Raw genomic sequence first — 27089 nt, 5'->3', positions numbered from 1 at the left:
TGGGGGTGGAGTGCTTTCACCCGCTTCATTTCATGTGTCATTCTCAGCCGTTTTGCTTGAGAAACGCGCTATTTTGCTCTGAGCTTGTGAACGTGTTCTACCTTGCTCTGCTTGCCAGGGAGAATGGGCTCCTGTGATTCATTTTCATCAGACAGAGCTGTGTGAAATGATCGACCATCTGGTGGTTGCTCCATATATGCTATTCTAGACTAAAAGAAAAAAAAACAACAAAAAAAACTGTGCATTGATTGTCGATTTGCTGTTGGAATAAATATAAGCCAGTTTGTTTGTTTGAAAAAGAATTAGATAATTTACTATTGAGCCTTTTTACTTCTTTAGGGATAGTCATATGCTTGTTGTTTGTCCCCACAATAAAGGGAAAATAACAGAGAAAACCAACTCCAAACCACGCATTCACATGATGTCCAAATAGTTTGAGGCATGCATACCTTTGCACGGTACAGGTGTTATCAATCATTTTCTAATCACTATCTGTCCTCTGGCAGAGATGTTTTCCTGCTGTGGCCTTCGGGGCAGAAACTGATTGGCATCGGAAAACAAGACTAATGCATTATTGTGTTTTAAATTCCCACTCAGCCGCTCTGCTCTTTCTGCTGGGAAATAACCCACAGACCTTTTATGAATGAAGCCAAATTGACCATTATTGGACCCTGTAGGGTAATTGCGTTGTCATCCTGCTGCAGAGCAGAACCCTCCCGTGCCTCGTGTTCTGAAACCGTCGAAGCATTGTGTGGGAGGAAGTGGCTTCCTGGGCTTTGCTCGGAGAGTTCAAGTGGACTCCTGCTGGTGGTTGAGCGAAATGAGCCTGCTCCCTGTTCAGCCATTCATCAGCTGAAATATTACAAGCAGCCCCCAGACAGAGCTTAGACGGAGAGCTCATCCTCTCTCATCTAATTCAAAACCGTTTATTTAAAACTTGCGCTGCTAGGCGACGCAGATTGGATTGGGTCACTTAGGCAAAAGCAGTTATTTTTTTTGATGAAGACTTATTTACAGATAGCTTAGCTGTCAGTGGTTTCAGAGAACCTGCTTTAATCTCTTCACCATCTATGCATGTGTGAAGATATGTTTTATTTTTTTGACTGTTTAATCACTGCTTTAGAAAAACGGAACAGAGCGATGGGACCAGATGCGATCTCAGATGGTGTTTAGCTTGCGGATAAATTAAAACTTTCAAACCCGAAGAATCTTTTTTTTCTGGGTGAGACGTATCATTAACTAAACGGATGGATTTTAAATGTGATTTAAATGGGATCTAAATGCTGCACTGTGTCCAGGTGATGCAACACCCAACAGACGGGGGACAGATTCTGGGTCTCCATAGCAACGTGAAGGAGGCCCCGGTGCGCGTGGCAGAGATCAGCGTGTACTCGCTGTCCAGCCAGCCCATCGACCACGAGGACAGCAGCGGGCAGGCTTGCCGCAAGACCAAAACCTCAGGTGGGCGAGCGCCATCTCCCGCCTCCCGCTGTGGGTCTGTTAGCAAGGTCCGAGTCCAAATCCAAATGTGTTTCAGTCCTTCAACCCCAGAGCCAGCACCTCCCTGCTGTGGCCTCTCTCTTCCCTTCTTCCACCTGGCTCAAGTTTCCCAACTGAGAACAGAATAAACTCCATTAATCCAGGCCTGTCCCACAGCCAGAGATATGTTATTCTCTTCAGCTGCGGCTGCAATGTCAATGTGAGACCTGAACAGATGGAGGGACTATTACCTTTCACTGCTCTCTTTCTGGACAACGATGATCCAAGTCCGGACTCCGTGGCATTATTCTGCCGTTCTGATCCGACCGACGCTGTTCTGGATGTTATTAAGGAAGCCGCTCAAACATAACACATGAGCTCATGGGCGAAGCATGAAACGAGTGTCACTCCGAAGGAAGGGAGGGAAGAAAAGATGTTTATCTTTCTCCGTTCATTGATCCTTAATAGCATCCATCCTACCTTGGAGCGTGGAACAGGATGTTTCACAGGCAAAAGGAAGAACAAAGAAGCTTCTCCAGATTAATAGAAAGCAGATTTATTTTTAAGCTGAAAATATTTGTTTTCTTTAAAGGATATTTAATTAAGAAAAGCTTTTCCACCAAATCTAAAAAAAAAAGAAGTCCAGTAAAATCAACATTAAGCCACATCTGCCTTATTAAATGCTTGAAAATCAAGATAGAAATTCAAGATTATTGTTGTTGCATAAAAATGTCGTATTCTCTTTTCAGAAGAACTTTTGCAAAAAACAAAAAAAAGGAAAATAATTTTTCCTTCCATCATAGCCTGTATGGTAGCCAGTATCGCTGTATTTTGACATCTGTTTTCATTTGTTGACCTCAGACCGCTCCCCTGATATGGATAATTATTCAGAGGACGATGATGACAGCTACTCGTCGGAGCAGGAGGCCAGTGATGACGCAGTTAATGCCCAGGTTGGTGCCAGAACAATCATTTTGTGACTGTGCTGCAGCTCTCTGTAAAATCTGGTATACATTCATGTTTCACATTATTTTTCAGCTGCTTGCCAAACATACCACTGTAGCTTCCACAAGCTGCAGTTGGAATTTATATGGCAAACCAACACAGAGTTCATAATCGTGAAGTGGACGGAAACAGATAAATGATAATAAAGATTGTTTTGGAAATGGAAATCTGTAGAGTGGGATGTACATTTGTCTTTACTCCAAAACCCCAAAATAAAATCCAGTGTAGCTAATCACTTTCAGAGGTTGCCTAATTAGTAAATATACTACCCATGTAGTTTATTTAATCTCAATATAAATGTAGCTGTTCTTGGTTTATAGCCGGGTTAGGCCATAAAATGGAGCTGTGTTGAATTCATCATCTGAAAATGGAAAGAACATGGCATAGTTGAATGACCTCCTGTCTCATTTGCATTTGTTTTAATGCCAGGATATTTACGATGAAGATGACGAAGTCCGGAAGCCCAAGAAACCCCGCAGGAAAATGATCAGAACCACCTCCATGACCAGGGTGAGTGGCTCGCTCTCCTGTCACAAAGAGCTTAATGTTCGCCAATCATTGACCATGAGAATAGCATAAAACTTGTAGCGTACTGTTCCACAAGCTTTTAGGAGAAGTAGCACAGCGTGTTCCATTTGTCCAAGCCATTAGCAGGATGTGGATGAGCATGTAAATGACCAATGTGGGCTCGCTGAACTGACTATAATGGCCTTTGCATGAAATAAGTAATCCAGTAGTTGGTAACAAGGATAATTTATAAATCCAAGCTTCGCTCAGATGGTTGTTAAATGTGAGATTTATTTCAGCAGTTTCCTTTGCTCATATTTACACCTTTTTTTTATTTTGGTCTTCTCTTACAGCAACCTAACTTTAAGCAGAAATTTGTTGCTCTGCTGAAGAGGTTCAAGGTTACAGACGAGGTAAGCTACAGCTGCTTTATGTTTTTTTAGTTGTTGCCCAAACAAGCATCTTTTTTAGCACCAAAGAAAAGGTTTGCTGGGTTGTTTCTGTGTTCTCAGCCAGACTGTTATGTGGTCTCAAGTTAGTCAGCTGTGATGCTTGTAGTTATTATATTGCCATTGAGGCAGCAGAAAATTATCCCGGCATTGACTGCCTGAATAGTCTTTTACTGCAGAGCAGTGAAAGGTAGAAGAAAAACAAGGTTACGGGCATTGTTGCAGCTAATTAATGTCTGATTCATACATTCCCCATAGATGTGATTCATACAGAAATAATTTACAGCTTGATTAACTAATTACTTCTTATAACAAATGAATGACTAATCTACTTTTTAGAGTATTATTTTCTGTGGATTCTGTTGAAGACGTTGTATAAAAGGTTAAAAGTGAGAAATTTAGCTCTTTTTTGGAGTAAGATTCAGATGTTCGCTCGAATCTAAACTATATTAAACTATTAGAATGAGCATAGCCAGGTTGTAAAATGTAAAATCTATAGGAAGAAAGTCAAACATTGTTAAACTGTATTCCTCTTTTTTTTCCTTTTTTTTTTGTCTATCGGTAAATTGCAATATTCGTATCACAGGTCATTTATTAGAGTAGCGTAAGAGGCCCATGGGAGCTCTGGAGGAGCTGCAGAGATCCAAGACGATCCAAATAGTAACACTTATTCACACACTACAAAGAGCTGATGAATAGGTCTGAGTGGCAAGAAGAAAGTTACAGCTTTCCTGTGTTCGGTTTGCCACAAGCTATGGGGGGGGGAAACAGCCTACATGGTCAGACTGGACTTGGGCTGTTTATTAATTACTTTTTTTTTACCTATGCAAAACACTTTATCAGATACAAAGCTAACACTGCACACTGTGAAACACTATTGTGACAGCATCATGCTGTGGGATGTAGTTCTGCTGGAAGGACAGGGAAGCTGGATGGAGTTAAACACAAGGCAGAAGCTGTTAGAGGGTGCAGAAAATACAAAATAAAACTAGTAGTAAAACCAGTTGCAGTTTTCTGGTTGATCTGATTCTGATTTTGGCTGATGCTGATTTTTGTTTGAAAAGTTGCTAAGTTGGCAACGGCGGAGTGACTATTGTTAACCGTGTACGTGCAGACCTGACCTGGTGTGTGGGTGAGTCAGTCAGCCCTCTCTCATGGCAAAGAAAAAGGGGGCATTGGCTGATTTTTCTGACCTTTGCATAATATGAGTGAATAATATTGGTTTCACATGTCAGCCAGTCTCCTAAACTTAAGGAAACCCAGGCCGATTTATTGGTGCACCCCTAAAAATAACTGTGGTAGAGGTTTGTGCTACAGTACAACAATTTACTGTAAAAATTTACAGTAAATTTACAGCCATTCCTATAATGGAATGACTTAGAGCAAAGCATCGTGACGTAAAATCATCCAGACCTAAAGGCGGTTGTGAATATGTGAAAAGACTTTAATTGGGCCCGTGAGACACTCTCCATCTAATATGTCAGAGCTTGAGCTGTTTGGCGAAAAAGACGAACGAACAGAAAAATTCCTCGCCTAGAAGAGCTCCATTTAGTGTTGACTGAGGAGGGCTAAACACAAGTACACCTCACACTTCACATGTAAGTCTGTAGTTCTAACAAGATTATAGGTGAAAAATATCAAGGGGCATTCTAACTTTTGGGAGGCGCTGTATGTCTAACGATGTTCACTCACAGCTACCTCAGTGCTGTATTTTTCTGGATGGCTCTGAAACCTCCAGGTGGCCCAGTGATCTTTTATCACGTTCACTGTCACTAATCTCTTCCTTGTGCCTGGGTAATGTGCAAGGCTTCAGCTCTATAAATACCCAGGCAGAAGGAGGCGGGGGGACAGACTGTTTATCTGCTTCCCGCCAGCTTCTGCTCTTATGGAGTGGCATTAATCACCTGATTAGTCCACAAGCCTGCCTGTGTGCACTTCCTATGATATAAATCCCCACCGTGCAGCACCTCAGCACTCACCTACCTTTTAACTATCATTAAAAAAAAACAAAAAAAAAGTAAAGTATGAATTTATTGGCCTTCCTTGGTCCAGAAGTCTAAACCAACATTAGATTTTTACACTTCTTGAAGCCATGGCTATGAAGACAAATATGTGTCTGTAGGGTACTAAAGGTGTGTGTGTTTGTGTGTGTGTGTGTGTGGTAGGTGCTAGACTCTGACCCAGTAGACCAGACCCAGGAGGTTGAAGAGGATCTGGATTTGCTCTACGACAGTCTGGAGGTGTACAACCAGAGCGACAGCGGGCCAGAGATGGAGGACAACGAGAGTGTACTGAGCACTCCAAAGCCCAAACTCAAGTACGTTTTTCTTAAAGCCCAACTTATAAAAATGTTACCATGACAGATGTTAAATAGAGAAGACACCAGTACAGAACCTTGGGGAACACCAGAATTAAGAGCAACTGAATGGACTTGATAGATTTTGGCTGCATGAAGTCAGAGCAGCCTTGGACGTTATCTAGGTTTTATGTCTGTTCTGTGTTTCACTTGTTACTTGAAATTAAAACCCAAACAATTTAACCAAAGTCTAATTTTTTTAATGTGTCCAATTCTCATGACAAAAAATATACTTGTTAGACATTTATAATAGGCTGCTTTTGTTTGAGCCCCTGCACTGGCAAAGGTGTTTCATTTTTTTTTAAGTCTTCTTATTTAAGGGTTTAATTTTATTTGCTTGGTGTCATAAAAAATATAATTAGCATTAATTCATCAGAAAATGTACGTACTGCACCATAAATCACATGTACTGTTAAACGCCTGGTATTATTACAGGCTTCTTTATTTCTCGGTGAAACTATTCAAAAGTCAGTTTATCTTTGTATTTGTCTTCAATTTCTCCCACACGACGCAGATGTTGCTGTCTTCTGCTGTTTGTAAATCTGTACTGGGAATATTTACATTTAATGCCTAATATTTAAAAGTGTTTCATTTTATCAGAAGATTTCCCCGTAATGTAACAAGATAAGATTCTTCTAAGTTTGTTTCCCTTGTTGAACCGAGGCTGAGCGGAAGAGTTTGTGTCCCTTAGTTTTAAACTCCTAATATTTAAAATATCGTCTTTTTTTTTTTTTTTTAGGCCGTTCTTTGAAGGAATGTCTCACTCCAGCTCCCAGACAGAGATCGGAAGCACACACAGCCAAAAAAGTCAGCAGAGAGAATTATCCTGTCCTGTAAGTTGATAATTAATCACCACGTATGAACAAACTGTCTTCCAGGCTCATTGTTTATCATTAGAGCTCAGTTTCATTTGTTTTATAGGTTCCTATGTAAAGAAGAAGAAAAAAAAAAAGAAGCTATTGTTTAAATGTAAGCTCTCGGCTCATTGAGGTCGAGGGAATCAGAGTTCGAGCTTGAGTGCAATGCAGCCACTAGTAGGACAGGATGAAGACTTAAGTCCTCGCCCTGTCCACCCCTGCAGGCTCTCAGTATTTATAGGGAGTGTCACCAGATGACCTTTTCAGTACCATCAACACACGCGCTTAGACACAACTATGCTCCCATGCTCCATGAGGAAGATTGGATGGAGTGGCCCTGAACTCCTACTCCCAGATTTATGGACCATTAGAACAACACAGGCAGGGCAGGAGAGGCATGTTGAATCCAACGATGTGAGGGAGGGGTGGGGGGCGTTTATAAATATCTGGGAATCCATTTGAGCTTGTAATAAAATAGCCCGAAGCATCGCAGGCTTCTGTAGTCCCATATTTTGTTGTGTTGCAGTGGAACTTCATAAACACGTCTCGCAGCCAGAAAGGAAAGTTGTTTGATCTCAGACTGAAATGAATTAACCCAGATGTTACAAGACGCACAGGGATATTTTTAATGGCTTAACTCTGAGCACGCAAACAGGCTTAGATGTGTGGGTGAAATTAATGCGGTGAATAGCACGACTATTAGACACTTAGGTCACAGAGGATACTACAGTCTGGAAAAATATGGGATTTGACAAAAACATGAACATTTACAGGTCTGGGAAAGTACAAAAAATGTGGAAAACATTTTGTATTTCCAGACTTTATTTTCTGTTACATTGTGTAAATCATCCATTCGTCCGTCCGTCCGTCGTCCATCCTTCCTTCCTTATATGAATCCATCTCTCCATTTTTACACCCATCCTTCCATCCATCCACGTGGGTTTTATATTCATCCATCCATTTCTATCTCTTATCTAGCTCCGTTTTTATGTCCATTTTTATATTCATTCACTTTTATGTCATCAGTCCATCCACCCACCCATTCATTCATTCATTCATTTATTCATTCATTGTGTGCAGATTATCTATATACAGTAGCAACATGTACAGTAAATTTAAAGCAAACTTTTGTATTTATACTTCAAAACTCTGGAAATTTGAGTCTGAAAAAGTTTGAAAACTTGTCAAACACATGTAGGAATCCTGGGAACTATCTGAAAAACTACAAAGTTTCCTCCATGGAGGATGTAATCTAATGTAGCCGTGTGTGTGTGTGTTTTTTTCTCCCCCCTGCAGAGCGGAGACTTTCTGACTGTGGACAGATGTAAAGTCCAGGGGAGTCGATATCAAGATGACAGCATCACAGAAACGTCTGTTGGGGTATGTTTTTGGAACGGCGGCACATAATTTAAACCAAACCCCTCTGGAGCATCTCTTTCTCACATTTACTCCTTCCAACCGTTCCCTTTTCACTTCACCGCCTCCTCCTCCCTCGGGCCTTTGAGAAAAAGAAACAAAGAGAGGGAGTGTGAGAGGGCAGACAAAGATAACTCTGAATGATGAGGACTGAGAGAGTTCCCTGAGTTTCCTGCTGTTTTCTTGCTGCTGGGTCGGCCTAACCTTTTTCATTCAGCCGTGGCTCCCCCTCCGAGCACAGGGCGGCCGTCTCAGCAATCTGCTTCACTAAACCAATTTGAAGTGAATATCGAAGACGTTTCTTCAGCCAGCTGCTAACAAACCACAGCTTTTTATCTCCTTCGTCACGACGGGCATTTGGAATTGCCAAAAACCCTCAGCAACTTGAGCCATGCAAAGACACGAGCAACATCTTATTTTGTTCTCCAGATCCCCTGGTAGACAGAGCAGACACTGCTGGAGATTAATGAGCTAGGTTTGATTCCCGTAAAAGATGTTTTTCCAATATAAAGCTTATTAACGAGAAAGAAAAATTACTACTTTTAAAAATTTAAAAATTTGTTTCAGATATCACTTCCATTATTTATTTTGGGTCAAATCCAAGCCGTTTGGGCTTAAAAGGGACACCGACTTAAATGTCATTTTGCTCTCGTTAGGTCATAAAATAAAATGCATAAACCTGTTTAAATTATCTGATAATACACTGAGACTTTTATGCAATGAAAAGTTCTAGGCTTAGGGAGAATTAAGAAATCTAAAATAAATGTAATTTCAAAAGCTATTAGATGAAGATATTAGAAACTATCATGTTGTTCTTTTGAAAACTCCCAGTATTTCACAAGATTTACAGACTGTTTGCCTGTCTCATTATCTAAAAAATATGTTAGTTTTTTTCTTTATTCATCTATTTGCCCACATTCCTTCCACTTTGGTTTATGGATTTTTTGCATTGCAGTTCTAAGCTAGTGCCACTTAACATATCACAAATGTATTGTTCTCTCAATGTGTGAATCTTTGCACACATTGTTAAGAACTGCCTGAACTGCTATAAATGTTAATTATTAGCTAACGTTTTATTATTAACTAAACACTTTTTTGATTCAACATTAAAAGATTTTGAGGGTAAAGACGTGCTGCGGTGGTGAAGTCATAAAGAAACTACAGCTAAGTTGTTTCCATTCTGAAACATCAGATGTAAGCTAGAAGCTAATTTTTCAATGAAACCTTGTTTAGATGGAAATAAATAAATAACTTTTTTTTGCATTAACTCAATTGTTTGTTCATAATATGAGGTATGTGTTTCAAATGAACCAAATGCAGAAAGATAGACATTGAATTATTCGATTATTGTTTATTTATTGCAAGTCCATATAATCATCACAACATTCAGTATTACTGTCACATATCACATGTTTTCCTAATGTTATGCAGCCATAGTTTGGTCGCTGTAGAAATTAATTTATTAATGAACTTTTGTATTTGTCCTTGTATAACGAGCTAAAAAAAAGAGTTGAAGATTGGAAAATAGAAAAGTATGGAATCTGGTTATGAAATATGCTTAATGACTCTGGTTACTCCTCCTCTTTATTTCAGGTCCAGGAGCCAGAGACAGAAAACAGTGGATCTGGAGTCGGGGAGGCTAACAGCTGGGATGTCAACACTGAACGGATCCCCAGCACCGTCGGCAAACTCTGCAAAACAGAGTCACAAAACCACATGTCACCCAGGTGAGCGGCTCACCACTGCATCCGAGAATAAACACAATAATCCGATCCTACTCAACCCAACATCTGCATCTAACTATGCAAGTTAACCAGAATGAGTCCATGTGGAATAGGTGCTTTCCTTTTTTTATTCACAAGTTGAGTCCAGATTCTTAGATTTCTTGTTCTCTCTGCCGGTCATACGTTTTGAGCTGGTTGCGTTTTGCATTCTCAGTAAAGTGGAGAACAGGCTGCAGAGGCGTCCTCGCAGCACCTCCATGAAAGACAGGCAGAACTCCAAGGCTCAGAGCGACAGGACCAGCAGCATGGAGAGCGAGTGTTCCCCAGATTCCCGGCTTATAGCGCAGGTAAGCGTCGCTCTTCTGTAAAAACATTAACGGGTCTTTGTCTCCGTTTTTTTTTGGCTGATGCACGTGCTTGTATCAGTTTCAGAGTCTCTGCTCCTCGTTTTTCTCCAAGGTTCCCAGGAAGTCCGTGTACGACCAGCTAAACCAGATCCTCATCTCAGACGAACGCTTACCAGAGAGCATCATTCTCATTAACACTACAGAGTGGCAAGGACAGGTGTGTTTTTCCTTAAATAACATTTCAGAACTTCTTTTAATCTGTTCATAAAATAGCACTGGGTTTCTATAGTCTGAGTTTTCTTCATCTTCTACTCAGAATTCTTATCTGAATTCTTATAGAAATTACCATTTCTATTTAAAGCCTTGCCACTGCAAAAGCATATAAATTAATCAAAATCCTTTGTATTTTAACAAGAAAAACAGTCAGTTATTGACAATGAAATCTGAAAATTATTGTCTGGGGATTTAAGAAGTTTGACTATGGATGGGTGATATGGAATTAAAGTTTTATCTCAATACTTTATGGTGCTATTGTGATAACAGTAAAAGTGATAATAAGAACTATTTTACTCTTTTGTAAATGTATGGCTGTGAGTGCATGATGCAACAATCATGGCCCCACAAACGCAAATAAAAACATAAACATTTGTAAAACGCTTCTTTAGGATACTAGTCACATAAAATAGTGTCATTTATATTACTAAACATTTAATCCTATTTTTACATTTATTGATGCTCTCATTGAACAAAAAGTGGAAAAAATAGTACAAATAATAATCTCAACAACACATAACATTGTTGATTGGAATTTATTGTGACAACAATAAATCATGATAAGAAATGTATCACAATAAATGATAGTTTTGACACAAATAATCTGTAGAAACCCTTCTTATAGAAACAGGGATCACAAAGAGCATGATTTAGTCACATTATGTGTCATAATGTGAGCCAACCCGACGTTGGCTCACATTATTTGTGAGCAACGTTGGGTTGTGGTACAATCCGACGTGTCTTTCATGCATTGGTTGTGCAGGAGGTTTCTCAGATTGTCCTGCTTCTGCTGTCCTTCAGACGCAGTCTCGCTTACCCATTAACCCATTGTGTCCCTCTCATGTGCGTTTCTGTGCAGTACGTAGCCGACCTGCTCAATGAACAGGGCCAGCCCATTGTCTCCACGTGCTCTGCTGCCGACGTGCAGGCTGCCTTCAACACCATCGTTACGCGCATCCAGAGATTGTGAGTCGCCTGCACACGTGCACATACATGCTTTGTTTGTATGAAACGTTTAATCAGGGAGTGTTATTCCCCTCCCTAATTTGGATTAAATCTTGCCAATCTGCGTTTGTTTACGGAGGCTTCTCCTCAGAAGATTCCAGGTTGCTTCTGCTCATCTGGCTGATGTGTTTTTGTTTGTGCAGCCGTCGTTTGAAAATCTGCTGTTTTCAGACGAGTTGCCGTTTTCAGTGTTCGTCTGTTTCTAAATCCGTCGTCTCTGCTTGTCACCTCCACAAGCTTTCAAGTCATTTTTAGGCAAGGTTATTTTTTATAACCTCAAACAGAAAGTCAAAATGAAAAGGGGAAATATTTTAGAATGTCATCAGCATAACAATAAAAATACTGTACTTTATAAATATTGATCTTGTATAGAGCACCCTGATATAATGACGTCTTTGCCTAATAACTGGATGACAAAAAGTCTCTTATCATTAATGAGGAATTCCAACCTCGTTTCTTTTGGTTTAATTTAGCTGGAGGGTCCAGTTTCAGCTGGACTTAAAAAGGTAACACTATTTATAAAGATTTTTTTAGTGGCAGGATCAAAAGAGCTGCTTAAATAAAGTTGAAAAAGTCTTGCAGATACTTTTAAGCCCTCAGTGCTGTAAAATCTGTTTGATACAATGTGGCTCTTTGGGGAAAATAACAAAGCTGACCTGTTTTTAAAGCAACAATCCTGTAGAGATACAAATCTTTCTTTCAGGCAGGCTTTAATTTTTCACACAACATCTCTGACCTACATTTCTTAAAGCCAGTTTTGTTTTGTTTTTTTCTGTTTAACTCACTGCCTCCTTTATTTATCACCTTCCAGCTGCAACTGCAACGCTCAGACACCACCGACAATAAAAGTGGCCGTTGCAGGCGACCACAGTTACCTCAGCACCGTCCTGAGGTTCTTCGTGGAGCAGCTCGCCAATAAAACCCCGGACTGGCTCAGTTACATACGCTTCCTCGTTATTCCCATCGGTACGTCGACCGGAGCTGAGATTTAACCTGAAGATGCCGCATGTATGTAACCGAGTCTGCATGCAGGTTCCCATCCCCTGGCGAAGTATGTGGCCTCCTTCGATAGCCGCTTCAACAACATCTTCATGGACACGGCTTGGAGGGAGCTGTTCTGCAGGACGGAACGGCCCACGTCAGGTAGGACTCGACGCTCCAGACTCGGGCTGAAGGGAAAGTCTGTGTGTCTAATGCGCAGCTAACTTGAAAGGGAAAGAAACTGAGAAACTGGGTCAGAGCTCAGGTCATGAGCTGCTGAACACAGGAGGGGATTTCTGTCTGTTGCAGCAGATGGTTTTTGATCAGGTAGTGTTTTCACACCCTGCAAAACATCTTAAGAACCAGGTTAAAATAGCATCACACATCTTTTTTTTTTTTTTCATATTAGACATATTTTATGTATTTTTCTTTGACTTTGTATTTTGCTTGTTTTAGAAGCGATTTATTGTTTGTGAACTTGAACATGAACGTATGACTGCACTCATCCAATCGTTTTTAATCCACTGTCTCATGATCACTTCTAAAGTATCAACGAGCCCGGCTACCAAAATCCTTCTCCGCTTTTTATCTTCCTTAATTTCAACCTCAAAGAGAGTCTCAGTTTTTCTCACATCGTGTTGAGTCATCGCTAAGGAGCTAATGAAAGCAGGAAGGCTTGGCATCCTTTTTTTCTCCAAATCTTTTATCCTTAACAGAAGCTGCTTTAACAACCCACCACTCTTTTATTTGTTAAGCAGTCTGTCAGATGTGTGCTTCGCCTGTCTGTATTAACCCACATTTGGAAGACTGTAAATAATTAATGTTCAGTCTCCAAGCAATCTGATGTATGTGGAGATGTAGACTCTTGTTGATCTGACATGAATGTAGAACTCAGGCTCTCTCTCTGTTCTAGAAAGTTCAGAAAAATGTGAGGAAGGAGAAATATTTGTATTTCAAGACTTTTATGCTGGATTCTACTTAAAAGATGCACATCTATCCATCCATTGCCTAGATTTATCAGTCGATCTGTTCCACTTATCTAAGGCTAAAACGATTAATCGCGATGAATTGATTATTGAAATAAGAATGTGGACTGGTGTGGTGTGTGCACCATGCGCTCATCCGTCTCTCTCTTTATTGATGATCCGTCTTTCTTTCCCCTACAGACAACATAGATGTAGCAGGACGAATTATTCAGTATCTAGCCGGTGCCAACGTGTCCCACCAGTTCCCCATCTCAGAAGCCATGCTCACCTACAAACAGAAGAGGTAAACCTGGATTACCTGCGTGTTTTCAACCATATTCATGCAGCATCTGTATGCATGTTTATATCTGTGCTTTTTATGCAATCCAAAAATATAATTTCTAATTCTAATTCTGACCATCATTGCAACTCGAGCTCTTAAAGTTAATATCCATTAAACTGCATGAAGGCAGTGCTTGAATTGCTTACAAACATTCAGCTTTTGCATATTGAACTGCTTTTTTGTGATGACATACATTGGAAGAGCCCAACGTGGATTCTGAAATTGACAGGAAGATTAACAAAAACTTGTACCTATTGTTTTGTTTTGTTTTGTTTTTAAACCACCCTTCCCGTCTTAGTGAGCACAGCTTCCAATTGGTCAGCAGGTTCTAAAACCAACACAGTTTTTAACTGTTGCATTCCTTCTCCTCCCCCTTTCCCTCTTTGATTTGCTTTCAAGGAAAAGAAGTCTGTATTTTGATTTTTATATCAGGTATCTAACTCGGCTCTTTTTGTTTGACCTTTTTTATTCCCTCTCCTCCATTTGGCCTAAGCTCCTCGCTGTGTCTTTACATTTCCCTTTTCACACACTATTATACGTCTGACTTCACTTTGTCCTGACCCGTGTCTCTGGTTTGCTGTGACTTTGATTCCTGCTCTGTCGTCTGTGTTGTTGCTGTGACGATTTGCCTAACAACCTTTAAGACAAGCCTTTAAAAAATGAAGTTGGTGTTCTAACACGCAGCCAGCGTTAAAGTACCATAAGAATCGCAAAGACTGTGAGAAGCAGGTGCTTTCTTTGAAGGCGGGACCATCTGTAGGTAGAAGAGTCAAACCATTTGTCACATTTTTGTTTATCTATTTCTGCTTTTTCAGCTGTGTGTGACTAAATTCATGATCCTATGACCCCAGTTGACCTGCAGAAAGACGGTTCTTCAGTTGTTCGCATCTGAAGTGTACTTTGATACACCTGGTTTGATTCTGAAATAATGCGAGACATTTTTACAATTTTTGAGAATATTTTGTACTTAATGCACACATATTTTAGAACATTGAATTTGGCTGAATATATGCAAATTATGTTGATACATGAGCCATTTAGAGCAAGATAGATATGCGATCACTTAATGGATGAGGTGGCAAAAACTCACAAAGATACATAAACAAAGTCACACAAAAAAATATATCAAATAGCCGAAAACTAAATGACCAATGTTGTTTGGAAATGCATGAAACCTAAATACTAACATGTATGTTGATGAATGCTGTGAAAATAACTGAAAAAGACCCTGCTTTGTGAACTGTTGGAACATCAATAAGGAACATGATGACCACTGAAAGGTGGAGTAAAGAACCGATTATTTCTTCCTCATAGCACCTGTTTGCAGGTGGGATATTCAAAACACAAGAAGAAAAACTGTCATTCAGCACCACTTCAAAGAAACAGTACAAAACAAGATTATGTTTCACTAGCTCATAAAAACACATACATTTAAAATCAATAACAAGTATTAAAAATAAAAAAATATCCAATCATTGCACAAGAGAAATGTTGATTGCACTGATATGTTTTTCACAAACTTGTAAAGTAATGTACAAAAAAGCAGCTATTTTACTGTCCAACAGTCTGAAAAACAATTCCTAAGAACCTGCGCCTCAGGCTACAGTATTGTCTACCTGAGGGTAGCGTCCAGGCCGTGGTTGGGGTGTGAAGTGTTCCTGAGGAGGTATTTTCCCAGGATAAGCATCAAACATCAGGCAGCGAGTGAAGACTTTGTCCTCAAATAGACGTAGAGATGGAGGTTGTTCCTGCTTCTCAACCTGAAAGTTAAGATCCACGAAACATCAACAAGTGTTGGTTTGACAAGGGCCAGATTGTGATGGTTTGATGAAAATTTCAGAACTACTGCTACTGTAGCTCAAATTGCTGGTTCTGATAGAAATGTGAAGGGTGCCGATGAGTCCGGGTGAAGCACAGTGAGCTTGAGGTGTTCACTTCAATTCCCCCATGTGAAGAAGGCCCGATGGGCCCCACTTCTCTACTTACACAGGTTTAAGAACCCACTGGTGGATACCATGGCACACCTTCAGAGGTTTAGTGGAGTTCATCAGGGCTGTCTTGGCAAGAAAAGGGAAACCAGTGTACTTCTGGTAGGCAGTCATAATGTTACAGCTGATTCTTCAGTGGAAGATTTTACCACATAGGCAGGGCCTCCATAATTATGTGGTAACGTGAAAAAATAAACTCATCCTTTATCACAGTACCATAATCTGAACCAGAACAGCTGAGGGAAAAACGATCTTTAAGTACATTTATTCAGCAGGAGAAAAATGATGAAATAGTTGTTATAAGTACAATGTTGATCTTTGTAAATCAGCAAATGTCTACAAGATTGCCTGTTCTTGACCATGTGTTCAATCAAAACAATAATAAAATTTAGAGAATGATACCAGCGATGAAAAATTAATAAATCTCCAAAGTTCACTGCAGCAGAGTGGTATCTTGGAGTCACTTATCCCCCGTTTCCATTGAGCTCTATGGCAGAGGTATTTTATGGTCTGGCGTACTCAGGACTGTCGCGGGGCAGGCGTCATGCTAGCATGGCGTCATTCCAGTGCAACAACAAACATGACGCACGAGTATGTCTCAAGCAGTTATGCTTTTCTGACTCCCAACCAATGGAAAGCTCCGCCCCTACCGTACCGTACCATCGTCCTATGAACCTACCACTGAAGGAGGCCCAGGAATGGTGCAGTATGGGTCTGGTAACGGCTGTTTTTACAGTGGAAACAGACGTAGTGGCGAACAGCACCGGTGACATATGCCGCTCAGTGAAAACAATGCTTTTAGACCCATGTTAACTAGGAATGGCAGTGATAGGTGGGTGCTGCAATGTGTTTAACAACTGCTCAGTTCATGATGTGTGAAGCTTCTCAGCACTGTTACTTTGGTTGGTTATTTTCTTTCTTACTAAAATCTCCTGAAACAGATTTAGAGCACCACTGTGTTGAAACCATCCATTGAGGAAGTTGCTTTGCAGATGTGTTGCAACTCCTGCTGGCGATTCCCCAGTCAGTTTAGGAGTTGCACTGTTACCTCCTGGTTGTCTTGAGTGCGTTTTGGTTTTTTCTTTTGTTGCCTGGGTTTCTGTTTATCTTAATGAGAGGCTCCGTATTTTTTGTTTTAATCTCTGCAGAGACATGCATTGGTAGAGCTTTTCCTTTTACTCATTGCTTAAGAATCCATAAATAATCCCAACTGTTTGAAGAGGTTTTGAGCCAACATGAAATGCTCTCTTTAGTTCCGGTTGTAAGGAGCGGTCTTCATTTTCATCTCATTGTAAGGTGACATCCCCTCCCGTTAAAATCCCATATTCCACCTGAGTCATTTCAGCTACGAAGGGACATGGTGAAAGCCATTCCTAAGCCATCTCTCCTCCAGGAGCATTGAGTGTTCATTTTGCACCTTTGGACTGTTGAAATGCTTAGACACCTTTTCCCACCCTCACAGCGTTCTCGCTCTTTCTCTCCTCACAGCCCGGATGAGGATTCCTGTCAGAAATTTGTGCCATTTATTGGGGTAAGGATTCGCTTTTCCATTCCAGATGCGTTACGGTTGAGACATGTCTGTTGTGTTTTCACACTGAAGCCTGTTTGCTCTTGCAGGTTGTGAAAGTTGGAATAGTGGAGCAAAGCCTTTCAACCTCAAGTAGGAAACTATTTTATTTTAGATTTGATCATATTTGGGACTTTGATGTGTGTAAATGTTTAAGCTTTTTTTTGTTCAAAATATGAAGACATTATTTTTTATTTTCATAAGACAAGACTTAATGTACTTATTTTATTTCTCACAGTGGATTCTGATGATGCGATGGGAGGCAATACCAGCATCATGTCTTCCCCACCGCTCCCATCGGCTGGCCCGTATGGGAAGGAGATTGGGAGTACCCCACCGCAGTCTCCCTCTGTGTCCACTGCCCTGTCAGGAGCTGGGTACAAAGCATCATGTTTTACTGGCTTTCGTTTTATTTTTTGTTTTGTTTTGTTTTGTTTTGACCTCGCTTTCTTCCCTTGTAGCTCTCCGTGTTCAGGCAGTGAGGTTATGGGGCTCCAGGTGGACTACTGGACCTGGCAAGGCTCGGAGAAGAAGAAAGAGGGCGAGAAGAGGGACGTGGGACTGAAGAACACCCTCAAGTGCAACTTCCGGTCGCTACAAGTCAGCCGCCTGCCCTGCGGAGGGGAACTCACTCCTCCACCCAGCATGGCCATGACCGTGGTCACCAAGGAAAAGAACAAGAAGGGTACGCTCACCTATTGGTATTTAGCAGCTCTGAATTTAGCTATTTAAGCTGGACTTTAGGCTCCACACGCAGAAATAAAGATGGTTGTTTTACACTTCCAGTAAATTGTACTTTCAAGGGTATCTAACCAATTTAGCTAGTTATCTATGTCTCACCAACTCTAGATGGTGTTAGCTTGCTATGTTTTGAAAAGAAAGATTTGAGCTAAGACACTGCTTGGATTTTATTCCTCTACAGTTGTGCATCAGATTGCTCTATAAGCCAAAAATGGGACTATGTTGCAGGATAATTCACTTTATTTTAGACATGACGCTTGTAATTTACTTCGTTCACGTTTGACAAAGCCTCCCTGTTTTCCAAACTGAGTGTAATGAAGCAATGTTTGCTGCAGGTGAGATGCTGCCCAACAAGTCCAATAAAATACACTGTCTTTTTGAAAATAGGCTCCAGGATGAGTTTGGAAAGAAAAAATGCAGTCTGGATTATTTACCTGCTCTGATTTATTTATTTTTTTCTCATCCATCAATTATCTATTCTTCTATCTGACCATTCATTCATTCATTCGTCCTTCTTGTTTGTGGTTTTTGCTGCTTTTGTATTCAAAGCTTGATCTCTGTAGAAATATTTGTCATATCGGTAAATTAAGTTCCCAGGCTTGGGGGGAGAAAGTTTGTAGAGTAAACCTGCTCTGACTGAGCTCACGCTTTCTGCCTTCTCAGTGATTTTTCTCAGCAAGAAGCCCAAGGAGAAAGAGCTGGACTCTAAGAGCCAAGTGATCGATGGCATCAGCAGGTTGATCTGCACAGCCAAGCACCAACACACAATGCTGAGAGGTAAGGCGCTCTAGGCTGCACTGCCACCCGCTGTTTATTTTACGCAATAACAGCAGACCAACTTCTAGTCTTATGCATTTGTCTCACAACTGTTTGGTCCTTTTAGTCAACATTGATGGCGTGGAGTGGAACGATGTGAAGTTTTTCCAGCTCGCTGCCCAGTGGCCAACGCATGTCAAGCACTTCCCGGTGGGAATCTTTGGTTACACGAAGCCGGTGTGACCCCGCCCGGCCACCGTCCGGCCCAGCACCAGACTCTCAGCTGCACTTGTCTTACCCAGAGGGCAAAGAGAATTATATACAAACCCAACAGGGCCCCCGGAAGTAAAAAGTAAAAGTTTTCCTGTGGAAATCTTACAGACTTAAAACCACGTGTTCAGTATACAACAATTCATGTCGTTTGTTTGATGTTTTTGATGTTGTTGGGTGTTGCTGTTTTGGGTTTTTGTTTTTTGGGGGGTTTTTTTTGTTTTGTTTCTTTCTTTTTTTTTACACACTACAAAAAGAACAATTTTGTAAGATCTGTGGATATTTTGAGGTTTTTGACAAATTGCCACATTTCAGTAATGGCAGCTGTGTTTGCACTTTGATTTTTGTTAAACATTTTATTATTTCTGTGAAATCCTACATTTATTGTTACTCTATAGACAATGGAGGAGTGTGATGGTGACGTGCAGTGGCGTGTGTGAGATTGTTACCGACCGTGTTTGTGTTTGCTGTTGAAAGTTGGAATATTGCTGTGAATCTAGATGGAATCCTTCTCTTATAACTCGGCTTTCTTACTCGTCCCTTTAATTCTTTTGAAAAACTTTTGTAGGAAGGAGCGCAAAGTTCTTGTTGCCTTGTTGCTTTGAAGCACACTAAAGCAAATCAAGACAAAAAAAAAAGACATTGGAAGGTAGCTATGATGAATGTAGCTATGTTATATTTGTAACCTGTCAGCATTGGTGAGTGCATTCAGACTGTACAGTAACAACCACTTAGAAGCAGGGTAAACAAAACGTTATTTCAACCCTGGACAGCTAAACGCCAAATTTAGTTGCAGCTGAACGACTCGTGTTGTAGTTTCCCAACAGGTGTTTCAATTTAGCTTTCTCTGACACGTTTCAGGATGTAAAAGCATTTATCTAGTAATCATAACCACCCTGCGTTCGACTAGATATGCTAAGTTAACCTGAAGTACTTTAGCTAATGCTGGACTGTGCAGTGATGTGCCAAAGTTGGTTTTTACGGACTGTTCACAAGAGCTCTTTCTTTAGCCAAAATTCAGATTGTGTGATTCTCAAAACTGAAACTGTGCATTTAATGCGTCTGTGGTCCCTGTGGAGATCAGTATTAATATTACTGAATTACTAATTTAGACTTATGTAAGTGTTAACACTCCATATTTGGTCAAACGTCAACTTAGATGGGTGCATGTCCTAACTAAGCAGTTACCAGTTGTGTTTTTGAGTACAGCTCCGCCGTGGCTGGTCGGAGAAAAACTGCAAGGATCTGGGGTTTAGTGTTGCGCGAGGGAGAGTTATACAGTGCCAAGTATTCGTACTCTGACTTTTTCGCATTACGCTACATTGCAACCACAAACTTCAATGTGTTTTAATGGAAGCCGTCCCAGATTCCTTTGCTTTTAGCTATGTGAAGAGATCCATTTCCTGGTTACAGCAGCTAAATAAATTGGGTCGTCTTGCTGGATTGTGAGCCTCTGCCACCTTCTAATAGCTTGACCTTTAGCAGCCTTCCTCTCCCTGTTGAAGAAAAGCCTTCCCAGAGTACAATGCTGCTGCCACCAGGTGTCACAATGGGGATGATGTGCTCACAGCAAGCCAAAAAGATGATTTTGAACCTTATTCCATGTTTTCCCACATCCCCTACATCGCTCTGTTGTGCACTCTTGCATAAATGTAAAATTTCTGGAATGCATGACGAAATCTGAACAGATTTTCCTACGTGAGCTCCAGCTCGTCCAGTTACATTACATTTTATTTAGGGACGTTTGAATACAAAGTTTGAATACCATATCTCGCATAGATGCACTGAAGTTTGCAGCTGCAACGTGGCAATAAATGTGATCGAGTTCATGTGAAGCACTGTAAATAAAAGAGTTGGCTTTTCTGACTTGAACAATGCTTTGACTGTAGTTTTGAGCGCTGTGCAAGTGTTCAGTTGCTTTTTAAAGTTATGATAATCCTACAGAGTTTGGCCAGATGTCCAAGTCCACTGCCTGTGTGTCTGCATTGGTGTGCTACAACGTTCGATGGTACTCCCTGAATAGCGTTATGTGAAAACTTTCGCAATAGGAAAACCTTTCTTTGGACAAAGGGCCTTCTGTTTGAGTTTGCTTTTTATAAAGTGAAGACTTTAAAGCTTTGATAGGCTGGCTTTTTTTTAAATTACTGTATATAAATATTTACAGGATATACTATTGTGAATCACAAACCATCCCCCATTCCCCTCCACTAAATTGAAAGCACAAATAGTGAACTTTTATTTCTTGACATGAATGCCAAATATATTTCCAGAACTCCTAACTATGAAGTCGACAATACAAACACTGTTGTGTTATTTCTCATACATTTCCCTCACTTTGTAATGCACTTTCATGTGGTTTTATACACATAGTAACTCTAATTGGGACACACTTTAGCTCAAAGTGTTTCAGATGTTATATTTGAAAAGGAAACCACTACCTATATGTATAGTCAAAAGAAGTTTTCTTTGTGTTGATGGGCTAACGTTTTGCCACCCCATGAACTCCCGGTCGTCTGTCTCTCCCTGTAACCTGCTTATTGAAGGAGTCTGTATCGACTCTCGGTCAGAAATCCAGATACTTCCTCACAGTTTTGCTGTTTTGAGGGAACTAGCCACATGGGTTAATTCCTTCCTAATACATATAAGCAAATTATAATCCTACTTTAGTGTATTTAACCTCAGTTTTCCCCTCCCGGTTCTACAGGTAGCATATGGGTGTTTTACAAGGCTGGATCAATGAGCAGGCATGCTCACTCTGTTACCACAACTCGGCAAAAGAAACTTCAAATATCAGTGTTACGCTTACAAAAACAGGTCAGAATCCAGTTAAACCATGCCATCTCATTGCTCCTGGTACTTGAACTGCCACCCAGTGTCTTTGCACAAACCCTATTTTAGATGACATGACAGTATTTTTAAATTTACCACTAAAAAAAAAAATATGGGTTACTCTGCATGTTTTATTATAGATGTAAATATGTTTTGGATTTTTATATTGTTTTTTTTTCTTTCCATGCTCTCACAAGCAGTTGTGTTTAATAAAATTTTTAATCTTCCGTACAAGCAGCTTGTCTTTATTAGTTGTTTTTCTTCCAGAAATATCACCTGCAGACCAAATACAGAGTAATTTTGTGTTAGTTGGCGGAGATCGATGGCAGGTTAACGTAGCTCTTCATCGGAGGTAGCGGTTTAATCTTCCGTCCCGCCCAGCCTCCTTTCCTCTTCCACAAGCCGCTGGATGGGCGGATCCCCAGCCACCGGTTGCGACCGGCTTTGCCGATGATCCGTTTGTTGTGGTCGATGTTTGACACGCGGCCCACCGTTACTATACAGGTTTCCAACACCTGTGTGTACCAAAACAGCATCGTTCAGTTCACATCACAGCAGAAAATTGTTCTAAATTTATGTAAAAAGACGACGTGGTTCCACCTCACCTGAACCTGCTGCTTTGAAGGGAGCTGAACGATTGCGGTCCCGTTTACTTTACGCAGCAAAACGCCACTTGTGCCTGAAAACGACATGAAACGAGTTTATATTATTATGACTGGTTGCGTTTCAAATGCTTTGAAGATGACATCATTAATAGTTTGGCTAGCGCTAGCAGCTTCTACTTTCTAGTAACCTACCAGCTCCTTTCTGAAATATGTTACCTTGAACTTACTAATCAAAACCCAGAACTGTTATGCAACCCAACAGTTACTTTCTGAAACTTTGCTAACGTTTTTAAGTTTTCCAGAAACCTAATTTTAATTTCCCCATAATATTTATGGACTTTGATAGAACCTTCCCTGAACTTTCATTAAACTTTACAGTTACAAAATGAAACCATCAGAATGCTATGGTTACTTTCTAGGACTTTCCTCAAACCAAATTGTTCCTCTTTGTATGTTAATTGTTCATTTCAATAAACATTCATAGAACCTAATTGTTACCTTCCTCGAACTTTCAAGAAACTTTGTTTGATTTATGAAATTTAATACATAGTTATGTAACTTAATGTCTAATTTTTTTTAACTCTTATGGCATTTAATTGTTACTTTCCCAGAAAAAAGTCATAGAACTTAATTACCTTCTTTGAATGTTCATTAAGCTTTATGGTTACATTCCTTGTGGTTAATTGTTACTTTCTAAATACTGCAACTTAACCTTCCCCTGGCTACTTTCTAGAACTTCACTAGGGACCAAATCGCTACCTTTTGTATTTTAATTATTTCCAATAAACATTCATAGAACCCTATGGTGAACTTATTTCATTAAGCTTTTTCATTATAATTATTAAATATAATGGTTGCTTCCTTGAACTTTACTAGAACTTCTTTGGAACATAGTTACTTTCCCAGAAAACCTTTTTAACCTGATGGTTGCATTCTGTCTGATTAATTTTCCCAGAACTTTATCTATGGTTCTTGGAGCATAAATGTTACTTTCTGTAACTTGATTTTTACTTCAAACAGTCAACAAACCTTATGGTCCTAGAAATGTAATTGTTACTTTTTTAACTTTCCCAGAACCTTCGTGGAACTTAAATGTTACTTCACCAGCTTTCTCAGAGAATTCAATTAATGGATTATTACTTTCCAAAAATAATGACCTGGTAATGATCTGGTAAACTTCCCAAAATTTACCAGGTCAATTTTTGGGGCTTGGGTTACTTTCCTTGAACTTGGGTAACTCTTCTAGAAAGTATCTTATAGGTTCTGGGAATTGACAGGCTGTATTATGCAGTGCTACTAAAATAAATCACAAATTACAGAGTACCTGCAGCACGTATGTACTTTGATCCTCTTCCTGGCTGAATCTCCAGGTTGTTCACTAGCGTCCCCACAGGAAGAGCCCCCAGTGGGTAAGCATCCCCTTCATTTGCTGATACTGCAAAGAGTTTCCAAAATGTTAATATTACCTGAAATGAGCCAAATGTCGTCAACTACGTCAAGAATCTGAGACGAAGTGGTTCAGACCTGCCATGCGTCCAATGACACCAGATGTTTTAATGATGTCTCCAGCCTGCATTTTCTCTGTTGCAACGATCCATCTTTTGCGGTTGCCTCCTGCTAGCAGAGCGATATCAGCAGACCTTTACACAAAAACAGACAAATAAGTACAATTCATCTCTTTTTCTTTAAGCAGAAATTCAGTATGAGGAAATGATCTCACCTGCATGGATCGTAGCGCACCTCAACAACCTTCTCTTCAAAAGGCTGACCTTCTTTGTTGGGCTCATAGCGTAATCGCTGGAAGTCTACCCACCGGTGCTTCTGTTTATGGCCTCCACCAATTCCCCGTGTGCGAATCTTTCCTGGAAATAAGTGATCAGAAAGAAACACACACACAAAAGAAAAACACAATTTACAAACGTAAATAATGGAATGATGCAGGCCTGCTAGCACAGGCTGATATGAGGAATAGTTCAGACGTTTGACAATAAACTGTCAATATGTACAACCAACAACAGATCACAATTAATTTTCCACAAATGTCAACACACTGTTTTTAACAAGAAAAGATTCATAGTTATGCTTTTCTTTTTATTTTCTTTTTTTGAAGGCTAACAATACAAAATAAGGGTGGTTCTTGGAAAAAATGACAAATTTCCTGTAGTAGATTTAGTAGTAGTTTTCAAAAAGTCATGTAACATTGGTGAAGAAGCTTTATTTAGCTGGTATGAGGGCAAAATTTGTTCTTTGGATTGTAAATGTTGCAGATCCCTATCCTACACCAAAACATAAACACTGTACAGACTTTTCAGATAACTTAAACATCCTATTTTATTTTTCACCTAAATGCTAAAAAATAAAAATAAAAAGGGGGGAAAAACTATAGAAGGTGAAGATGACATTATTCTTCAGTCTAACCTGTGTGATCTCTCCCTCCAGACTTTTTTATCCCAATTGGCCTTATGGTGTACTTATCCAACTGCTTCAAGTACGCCCTGTTGTGCTTCAGAGAGGCAGTGGTCAGGAAGCCTCTGCACTGACTGACTGTACTGGGCACCAGAGTTCCCAGCTTCAGCTGAACGACCGGCGTCTACAAACACAAAAAGGAGATGCACAACTCGCTTGGTTGAAAGATAACTTTGGATGTAAAAGGGAAATAGTATTTATTTACCTGTGAAGAGAGCAGAGCAGGCTGGGAGAGGGTCAGAGAGCGCAGAGCTCGGGTCAAACATGACAACGCCATGATAGCTGGAGAGAGAGAGAGAATGCAATCACAAACCATTAAAATACATGAGTATTCCCATAAACACGATCTTAAATCAGGTTTTCAAGGCTGTAATTATATTTTTAAGAACCATACAAACACATTAAAACACGTACAGTACGCTAAATTAATATTTTTATTTTAATCCCTGATCAGTTATGGCAATATTTTTGAATTTTAACATCGTGGGATAATACTGACGAATTAGTAGCTTACCGACACCGATTAGAATGCCTTCCTCTTGCTTTCTGCTGTTTTATTTTTGGATTTTTCCGAGATTTTAAGTTAAATCTCACACATAACCCAAAACAAGCTTAACAACCAGCCTATGTTTTTAATCTTTTTAATTATTTCATCCCAAACTTCAGCGTCCTTCACAGATCTGCACGCGATGTCTCGCACTGATGACGTAAGCAAAAGCGCCGAAGAAAATAATGTTTTGTTTTGTAAGATACTTAGTTGAACAAGTCACAAATCCATATCGCTCTCTGTTCAGCTAGCCATAAATATTCGTTTTTACATCGAGAATTATGATCATTCTGTAGTTTGTCAATGAGGCGTTGGGTCTGTTCCTTCCTAGTCAGCCGGGGGACGACTCGGGCAGAGGTGATTCAGAAACGGAATGGGAGGAGCTCCCCTCTTAAATGGAGGCTACAGGAGGCATCCAGAGAGACCTGAGCTGACTGTTTCATTCATCACTGACAACCTAAAAACGATCATGAAATAGGTCTCACAATGACATGAAATAATCATTGAGAAGGCCGGGTATTTTCTGATACGTGAAGCAATGACCACCGTGTAGCTTTGCTGTTTAAATTTATTTAATAGAGTGGCTGATTGGACAATAAATTTCCATCTCTCCCTCCTGGCCCTTCCTCCTTATCCTCTACGGAGGTCATCAAAACAAGTTCTGATGTCTTTGGTTTTCAGTGGCTTTGCCAAGGCCACCCCAAGATTGGAGGCTTTGAAAACTTTCTGTAGGCGACCTTTGCCAGGTAAATGCACATCCTTGAAAGGTTGAAAGGTTTAATACTCTATCATATATTTTCACAAACTTTGCTTAAATCAGTCAACAGCGCAATGATGCCCTGACTGTTTCACTATTTGAAATAGATTGCAAACCACGCTTCCCCTGCCGGCTGATGAATGGTGCACACCCACTCTCTGAACGCTGCAAATTTTCCATTCCGCCACAAGGAGGTAGCCTTGCGCTGTCTCGACCTGAAGATGTGGGCTTCAAGCCTTCAGGATCACAAAAACTAAAACTTATTGTTTTATTCTTTTCAATTCTAAGAGTCTGCGTGCTAAAGTATTATTATTCTGATCTCATCTACATATCTGCCACAGAAAAAGCTCCGAATCGGATGAACTACACAAGAATGTCATGGTATCGATTTCATTCTGCCATAAGATTGGGAACATTGATAAGCACTTTAGAAGACAGTTTTTTCTTTATATATACTCGTACTGAATATTGTATGTAAGATTATATAAAGTACAATGTTGTTAAAAGTGCTGTTATGATATGGATAAAATGTTACATTTCTTTGTGTTTAAACTGTCCAGCAGTGTTCTTGTGGTTGATAAAAAGGGGTAATATTTTAGTCTTTTATACTAATCAAATGAATTCTGACTCCCCCCTCTGATTTCTGATCAAGATTTTGATCTCTGAATTTTGATTTTATGATTTTAATCTATGATTTTTTTTCTTTTTAGCAAGAATTCTGACTTTAATTTGCAACATTTAAAAGTCAATTAAATTCGACATGGGGAAAAAAAGGGCAGTTTTCCTGCACAACTCACATTTGTGTCATCGAAGCTAGTTACTTCCAGGTGCCTATCTTAAGTAAAATAAAAATTTT

At 40.0% G+C, this 27089-nt stretch overlaps 2 protein-coding genes across 3 annotated transcripts in view; one reads left to right on the top strand and one right to left on the bottom strand.

The window, feature by feature from the left end:
• Window positions 1-20908, top strand: part of LOC103137645 (phosphofurin acidic cluster sorting protein 2) — a 50844-nt gene extending 29936 nt beyond the window's left edge. Inside the window, exons 5-25 of one of the 2 annotated variants that reach the window (XM_007551476.2) lie at window positions 1299-1461; window positions 2341-2432; window positions 2914-2994; window positions 3345-3404; window positions 5606-5757; window positions 6536-6629; window positions 7950-8033; window positions 9663-9796; window positions 10008-10140; window positions 10253-10357; window positions 11273-11379; window positions 12230-12384; window positions 12451-12561; window positions 13566-13668; window positions 14107-14139; window positions 17184-17226; window positions 17313-17355; window positions 17501-17639; window positions 17724-17947; window positions 18667-18780; window positions 18887-20908. In XM_007551476.2, coding sequence (XP_007551538.1) covers window positions 1299-1461; window positions 2341-2432; window positions 2914-2994; window positions 3345-3404; window positions 5606-5757; window positions 6536-6629; window positions 7950-8033; window positions 9663-9796; window positions 10008-10140; window positions 10253-10357; window positions 11273-11379; window positions 12230-12384; window positions 12451-12561; window positions 13566-13668; window positions 14107-14139; window positions 17184-17226; window positions 17313-17355; window positions 17501-17639; window positions 17724-17947; window positions 18667-18780; window positions 18887-19002 — 2286 coding nt within the window. In that variant the 3' untranslated portion in view covers window positions 19003-20908. The remainder of the gene's footprint in view (window positions 1-1298; window positions 1462-2340; window positions 2433-2913; window positions 2995-3344; window positions 3405-5605; window positions 5758-6535; window positions 6630-7949; window positions 8034-9662; window positions 9797-10007; window positions 10141-10252; window positions 10358-11272; window positions 11380-12229; window positions 12385-12450; window positions 12562-13565; window positions 13669-14106; window positions 14140-17183; window positions 17227-17312; window positions 17356-17500; window positions 17640-17723; window positions 17948-18666; window positions 18781-18886) is intronic. The other variant, XM_007551477.2, reaches the window with a different exon arrangement.
• A 1150-nt stretch (window positions 20909-22058) lies between these two features.
• Window positions 22059-25777, bottom strand: mrpl2 (mitochondrial ribosomal protein L2). Its single transcript, XM_007551475.2, has 8 exons — window positions 25444-25777; window positions 25135-25211; window positions 24882-25053; window positions 24184-24325; window positions 23988-24103; window positions 23788-23898; window positions 22464-22537; window positions 22059-22373 (listed from the first exon to the last, which is right to left on the bottom strand). Exons 2-8 carry the CDS (start codon window positions 25204-25206, stop codon window positions 22164-22166), a joined length of 897 nt encoding a protein of 298 aa, XP_007551537.1. The 5' UTR covers window positions 25207-25211; window positions 25444-25777; the 3' UTR covers window positions 22059-22163.
• Between the last annotated feature and the right edge of the window lie 1312 nt (window positions 25778-27089).

Source organism: Poecilia formosa, unplaced genomic scaffold (assembly GCF_000485575.1).
Source record: "Poecilia formosa unplaced genomic scaffold, Poecilia_formosa-5.1.2 Scaffold42, whole genome shotgun sequence".
In the NCBI taxonomy this organism is placed as follows: Eukaryota; Metazoa; Chordata; class Actinopteri; order Cyprinodontiformes; family Poeciliidae; genus Poecilia; species Poecilia formosa.
This window is presented reverse-complemented; position numbering and strand designations above follow the sequence as displayed.

What these genes read in the sequence shown, in the direction of transcription:
- mrpl2 (XM_007551475.2), bottom strand. Translation starts at nt 25,206, where the DNA reads ATGGCGTTGTCATGTTTGACCCGAGCTCTGCGCTCTCTGACCCTCTCC. An exon ending in TGGAGGGAGAGATCACACAG is followed by an intron (nt 24,326 to 24,881) that starts GTTAGACTGAAG and finishes ACTTATTTCCAG; the next exon opens with GAAAGATTCGCACACGGGGA. An exon ending in GTGCGCTACGATCCATGCAG is followed by an intron (nt 24,104 to 24,183) that starts GTGAGATCATTT and finishes TTTTGTGTAAAG; the next exon opens with GTCTGCTGATATCGCTCTGC.